Source organism: Monopterus albus, unplaced genomic scaffold (genome assembly GCF_001952655.1).
Source record: "Monopterus albus unplaced genomic scaffold, M_albus_1.0 scaffold195.1, whole genome shotgun sequence".
NCBI lineage: Eukaryota > Metazoa > Chordata > Actinopteri > Synbranchiformes > Synbranchidae > Monopterus > Monopterus albus.
In genome coordinates this window covers 222,732-229,751 of record NW_018128075.1, presented here as the reverse complement: position 1 = coordinate 229,751, position 7,020 = coordinate 222,732, and the positions used below count along the sequence as shown (strand labels likewise).

General features: G+C 43.1%; 1 protein-coding gene across 1 annotated transcript in view; it reads right to left on the bottom strand.

Annotated features, from left to right (window-relative positions):
* Positions 1-497: 497 nt before the first annotated feature.
* Positions 498-7,020, bottom strand: part of stx10 (syntaxin 10) — an 11,628-nt gene continuing 5,105 nt past the window's right edge. Inside the window, exons 6-9 of the mRNA XM_020617869.1 lie at positions 6,570-6,671; positions 5,676-5,782; positions 4,421-4,515; positions 498-3,229 (exon numbers count right to left, since the gene is read on the bottom strand). Coding sequence (XP_020473525.1) covers positions 3,153-3,229; positions 4,421-4,515; positions 5,676-5,782; positions 6,570-6,671 — 381 coding nt within the window. The 3' untranslated portion in view covers positions 498-3,152. The remainder of the gene's footprint in view (positions 3,230-4,420; positions 4,516-5,675; positions 5,783-6,569; positions 6,672-7,020) is intronic.

The window sequence follows — 7,020 nt, the reverse complement described above, 5'->3', positions numbered from 1 at the left end:
CTGTCACATCATATCTGTTACAGAAATACAGACCTAAAGTTTATTTGGGCTGAAAAAAATAACCATTGGCGCTGACCAGCTGACAAATCCGTGTGATGCTGTCAGTTTTAGTCTTTCACAGGACGCCTGTTACATGCCTGAATGTGTCGGTCTGCTGACTGCTGCCTGGTTATTTTCAGAGCTACTTGCAGTTCATGCAGCCACCAGAGACCCGTGCTCTGCTCATCACAGTTAAAGTAAATGTAACGTCACATGATGGTTCAGATCTTAGAATAGAGCGTGACGATGTTTCCATTTTGAAAAGAGCCTCTCAGTTAAAACTGTGTCCTGTAACATGTGCAATTTGGTGAAAGCCTGCATTTGAAATAGAAGTCGGAGGGAACTGGAGCCAAAACTACTGTGTTCAGCTAAACATCCAGCAGGAGAGCAAAGTCTTTCAGATGCATTTAAAAAGGAGCGAAGCAGTTCACAGTAACACACCACTACCATTTAGTCACTTCATGTTGAGCAAGTTTAATGAAACTTAAAAACCCCAGTGAACAATTTCAGAACCTCTAGGAGCCAATAAGAAAACAATCATACATGATTCACTTAGTGCAGATGTAATGGTTTTGTCAAGCAGCAGCACACTTCTCCTTTATGTAGTGTCTGTGAAGTCAATACGTAAAATCAAAACATACATAGCGCTGAAAAGAAGTAATGTTTGCCTGTTACTAAAGGCAGGACAGCTGCAGATACAGTATGTGCTGTTTGGCACTAAAGCACACAATGGCAGAGTTGTGCAACATTCCACCAACAAACAACTGTTATAAACAATTCATTCAAAGAAGTCTGGTTTACTACCAGAGCAACAGAAAAGACATTCAGCCAAACGTTGGCAGTTGGGCTCCGCTCAGTCACAGTTCTGATCACTGGCACTTGACCTAATGGAGATGTTTAGTTTCACCAGTCAGAGGTCAGTTCCCTACATTTAACTTTAGTACCAAGGTTTGCTTGGCCAACAGCAGAAGTAGGAGGTGATTTGGGAGATGCACTTAGTGGCCACTTGATTAGGTACACCTGTACAATCTACTGCACTCTGGTACAATGAACTGTTCTGTCATAACATCTTGACAAAGCTCGTAGCGCTCCGTTTTTGACAGTGTCAAAGATGTAAACTTTAATTCTATGTTTATAACAGAGGTAGTTACAAGTGAAGTTTACTGGACTGCATTATATCCGTTTGTCCTCCTCCTGTTTGCATACAGGAGGGGGGTCAGAGTGTTGTCAACACCTCTCGGCATAATTCAGTCCACTACATTACATCACCAGCTCTGACCTCACTGCTAAAATACAAGCGAGTCAGCACTTTGACTACATAAAAAAAAAAACTGATCATCAGCATCATAAAAGTCGACTTTATAGCTGAGCAGTTGTATTGGACTGCATTCGATTAAACAGGTGTACCTAATAAAATGGTTATTGAAAGTATAACAGAACAGCCTTTTCAATTGTACAAAAGAGATTGAAATCCTTGTTTCAAAATGTCTTTACCTGCAGACAACTGACAGGGAGCTGAAACCACGTGAGTGCTTCAGCTATGCTTGCAGCCATTTTCCAAGTGTTAAATTCTCCCCACTAAAACATTTAAGGAATGAGAGCTTGAATTTGTAAAAGCACTAAAAGCCAAAGAGTTCTGGCTGAAAACCACCTGTATCAAGTGAGTGAGAGTCTCAGGAAATGTCAGAAAACTCCTCTGTCACTGGGTGATAAAAATCACACGATTAGAAATGTCCATTTAAAGCATCAAAATTCATATACGTATTATATATATCAATGCACAGCCTCCAGCAGAGGGAGCCACAGGCCTGCATGTTTTGACATCCTGCCCAGCAACTGTTCCTCCTCATTAGCTAACCCTGTTCAATAAAACAGACAAACCCACTCAGTCTGAGCCAAGGCTGTCGCTCATCACCCAGTGAGAGTAACGGAGCCTCAGCCAACCGTGTGCTTAACCACCTGCAGAGGCACAAAGTGGCCAGGCTGCAGGCCTGACTTCACCTCACTGAGGCAGATCAGGGCAGGAAGCGAACGGTTTGTCTGCTGGCCACAGAGCCGGTACCTGTACACTTGTGACAAAGTGGCCGACAGACAAACTAAACCAGCGTCTAGTACTGGGGGTTAGGCAGCCTCCTTTTTATTTTGACCTCTAATACACCGTGTTCCTCTATGACAGGAGCTGCTGTCGTGTTGGACTGGAAGGAAAACCTGCCGACGTCTGGCCAACTACTGTCCCAGCTCCGGAGCCTACTGGGACTGGAAGTTGATTCCCCACCCTGACTCACATGTAGGCACATAAACATCCTGCACATTTCACAATGGTATAAAAATATATTTAAGGCAACACTGAAACACACACACACATAACCACTGTAGTTTTGCTTGATTCAGCTGTAAATAAACCTGCACTGAACATTGTCCAAAAGCGACTTTTTGGCTGATCAACATGCTAATAATCTGCTTTCACCAGTCAACTGATATGAATAGGTCACGTTAACTGTTCTCGGTGACGGAAACCGCCTGTCCCCTTTCTCCTTCCATAAAATACTTTTAAAAATTTTTAGAGTTCTTATTTACAAATTAGATCGTTTGTGCTTTATTACTGAGCACAGCATCATTCAAAAATGATGACTGATGAAAACAAGGCTGCTTTATAGTTTTGAAAAGAAACGAACGCTGAAGTTCCCTAACAATCCAAACTGATTCACTGATTTATCAACAAAACTACTTTAAAATCTCAAATCCTGATGTACACAGTAAGACAAAATGTTTATCAGCTAAAATGTTTACAGATGTGTCTTTCTTCCTGTCCTGATGTCCCATTAAGTACCGCTGCTTCCGACAATAACCAGAATGCACCAATGTGAAATACACAGCAGCACCAGGGTTCGCCCGGTGCTGAGCTCTGGTGCAGCAGTTTTTGTCCCACCAGAATCATTACAGCAGAGAAAGGAGGATTCAGTCATGACTTCTCTCCGCAGGCCACCGGTTTCTCCTCAGTGTGAAGAAAGGAGGGGATGGGGAGGGGGAGGAAGAGGAGAGACTCATCCCACTTCCTGTATCCGTCTGTCCTGATGGGGGAGTCGGCAGGTGTAGTCCAGAGGTCACAGACGTCAGAGAGCGAAGAAGAGGATGAGGACCACGATCATGATGGTGACCAACACACCAATCGCACACCACTGTCTCCGACCTGAAGGGCACAGCAGGGGGAGACATTCCGGCTCAGACTGTTGACTGACTGACTGCTGCCCCCCACCCCCAGGCAAAGAGAAGCTGTGAGGGATCAACCTGCTGTGGCAACATGTAAGGGCAGTATGGTAAGGCGTTTTAGCATGGATCTGCATGGATTACTAAATTAATTCTGTGCCTCAGCAGTGCTGGACGCTCATTCAACATTCAACATTCCGAATTGGCCAGAAAGCCATCGACAGGGTCCAGCTAGTGCCAACGATGGGCCGACAGCCAGACATCAGCTTGGTCTGACACCGTTTTAAGAGTGCAGCAGACTGAAGATGTTAAAGGAACAGTTCAACATTTGGGGGAATATACTTTGTTTTCTTGTGATTTCTAAACCTAAGGACTTTTAAACCCAACTTGTTTCTCCTTCCTTTCAACCTAAGCTAAGCTAACTAGCTGTTAGCTCTCGGTTCATATTTAGCCTAAAGTCATAAGAGTTACTGGCAGAAAAAGGAGAACAAGCTTCTTTACCAACATGTCACACTGTTGTTCCTCAAAGCCAAAATGAAAACTGTTTACACACTTGGGGAGACAGTGCAGCATTCAATTACACACCAGGACATCTGCTAAAGAGCAGTGATTCTGCATGCTCTGTAACTATACTGTAATAAAAACTCTAAAATTAAAGTTCACTTGAAGCTGGTGTAATTATCTTTGTACTAACACTGTAACTCAACCAGTGGAAACTAAACAATGTAAATTATCAGTTTCAGCCAAAGTGTGGAAATTCTCAGCTGCTGGCTATCGGCAGAACAGTGAGTATCGTCCCTTCCAAGAAGTTATTAATAGTGTTATTAATTACCTTCACACAATATCACTGATTGTTTTTCCAATTCGTAGCAAAAGGCCGACTTCCCTCGCACAGTTCTGATTTGTCTAAAGATTGAGAAATGCCTTTTTATGTAAAGAAGTGCTTTAACTGAAGCCAGGACTATACACGTTTTGTGTGCGTATGACAACATTTATCATCAGCCACTGCTGAGGCACAGAATTAATTCAGTAACTAGAATCCATGCAGTGTTTTTTCAGCAGCCAGTCGCTCATACCGTGCGCCTGCGTGTCAGTGTTGACAGTGTCACAACATGATACAAAGTAAAAATAACCACCAGCGCCTATAAAAATGTAACTGTGTGTGGAAACTCACTACTGGTCATGTGAGACACCTTCTCCAGCTTCTTCAGGACCGAGTCCATGCGGGATGACGTCTGGTCCATCTCGTCTCCAAACTCCCCCAACATCCTGAACAGCACACACAACAATAAAGAGTGCACATGAACACAAGCTTTACTGTGAGGACCTGTAGCAAACACACCCTTCTCTAATAGACACTTCTAGAAGTCACAGACTGTTGTGTGGCCACAGGAGCAGCTCACAAACTCCAGCCATGTACTTTTGAAGCTCATTCTTAGGAGAAATGAAACATGGTCAGGGTGTGTTGGAACAAATTTACTGACCTGGCTATCAACAGAGCCAGTAGCAGGTGGCAACAAATGTAAAGCTGAGGATAGAGCTAGAAGAAAAGCTCAAGGGGACATAAAATACTAAACTGCTTTGGAGTTGATGGGGTCAGCAGGTAGCAAGGCAACAAGGTCAGACGATGTGAAAATCCATTTCACCACCACTTGCTGTGAGTCACTGTTTACTGATGACGAAGGGTTTCTAGTTTGTGTATGTTGCTGTTTGTCCTGCTCATGAAGGTGTTAGTCACCGTCACTGGCCAACACAGAAGGAGCAGAGAGAACATTCTGTTACAGTCAGAGGTCTTGTCCTGCTTGTACTGGGTCTGATAATCAGCCTCCCTCTAGACTGTCAACAGAAACATCGTGGGACCAAATATATTAACTTACAACAAGTCATAACCTTTATATACTATAAGCATACTAAATCAAATTACAAACTGGAAGCTGTGGTGGTGGTGCTGAAGTCCTGGGACTGTGGTGTAGCTCGTTTATGGCCTAACAACAGCTTTTTAATTGAGGTGATTGTATTCAGGCTTCATAAGCCATAATTGTGATGTTTACTGGTGAAGATTATCTTGCTGAACAAAACACAAGCGTTGTATACTTTTCTCACAGAGCTTATTTTCTGAAACAATCCAAAAGCCTGTGGAAAAATCGCATTGTCTTTTTGTCAAGTGAACCAGGGTGATGCTAACTTCTGGGTTGGCCTACAAAGAAAACATCAGCTGTTTTTCACAGTCTTAAGTTCCTGAAGCGATGTGTTTCCCCACTGTGGGATCGATAAAGTTCTACCTACCTACCTACCTACAGCCTCTTTTGTCCGAGCAGCAGTCCAAATTCCTAACATGTTCACTTTATCACGTACGACAAAGAAAAGCAGAAAATCCTCGCACTGAGAGGCTGGTACCAGATCAAGGAAAACGTAGTGCGCATACTTACACAGCCTGCTCATCAAGCTCGTCCCCGATGCGTCCTGACATGTCTTTGAGGACTCTGATGCTGCCGGACACCAGCTCCAGCTGCTCGTCCTGCTCCTGCATGATCAGCTACACACAACACACACAAATTAGTCTTCACCCTTTGCAGCATCATCATTTCTGAACAGATTTTAGCCCTTTTAAACACAGCGAGTCGATTATTTTTAACCTGGCATTGTAAGTGTGTCACTAAAACCAAAATAAATAAAATCAAAGTGGCATAAAACCAGACTATCTACACTGAGCTGATGAAATGTTACAAGGTCAGCAGTAATCTTTCTTATGTAAACTTTGCCGTTGGTTCACTTCCTACTAAAACCACAACCTGCCACAGGATTTGTGATGAAATACTTTCATCATTCAACGCCACAACAAATAGAAACCACGGATTCAGACTGAAGCTGAAAATAACCCTTCCTCTTGCACATCACAGTGTGATACTGTGTAAAGCCGACAACGGTGTCATCAACCTCAGCTTGACTGCAGCAGGAATTTTCACTTCCTATTTCTGCTATGTGATTAAATCTTCCTCCATCTGTTAAAAAGGACCTCACAACAACAAACACTACAACAGACTGTTTATTGTGAAGTCTGATTTTGTACAAGTCCAAAATGTCACAACATATTTACAAATGTTTGAAAATAGCCATTACCAGGTTAGAGAGGCTTTACTGGAGGATGGAGGGGTGTTACTTTTGGTAAACTAATCTTGGTCACTTGGCTTCTGCATGTGAACCTTTCTTACACTTTCTTTCTTTAAACTCACATTTCTTGATCTCCTTAAAGTAAAACAGAGTACACAGGCTCTTCTCCTTTCCTTAATTAAACCCATCTCTTTTCACATTTTTGTACTTACCTGCTGCTGTTCCTGTTGCTCCTGGATGTATCTGGAGTTTGCCGACACCAGATGAGCCTCCAGTCCCGTTGATGTGTCCTGGCCAGGTGAAGCCAGCAGAGCCTGGACATGCACACACCAGACATGTTGTTAGCAGGGAAAAAGCATGTTTGTGTGTTATATACTAGTAGCTGCAAATAGCTGGCTCAGTGTGAGTTTGCTGGAGCTGTGCACCAGCCATGGACTGCAGCACTTTCCCAACCACAAGATACTGCAATTATTTATTTTCTGGGTCAGGGTGACCTGCCAGCACCTTGGCTGGTGTGTGAAAGGTAAGTTATGACTCACTGAAGCTGCCAAAAGCTATGAGCTGACTTAAAAAAACAGAAAGGGAAAATCCCCAAAAAGGAAGAGCAGATGAGATTTTATTCAGCGTCTGTTCACTACTATTACTCTGTACTTTTAAAGCTAG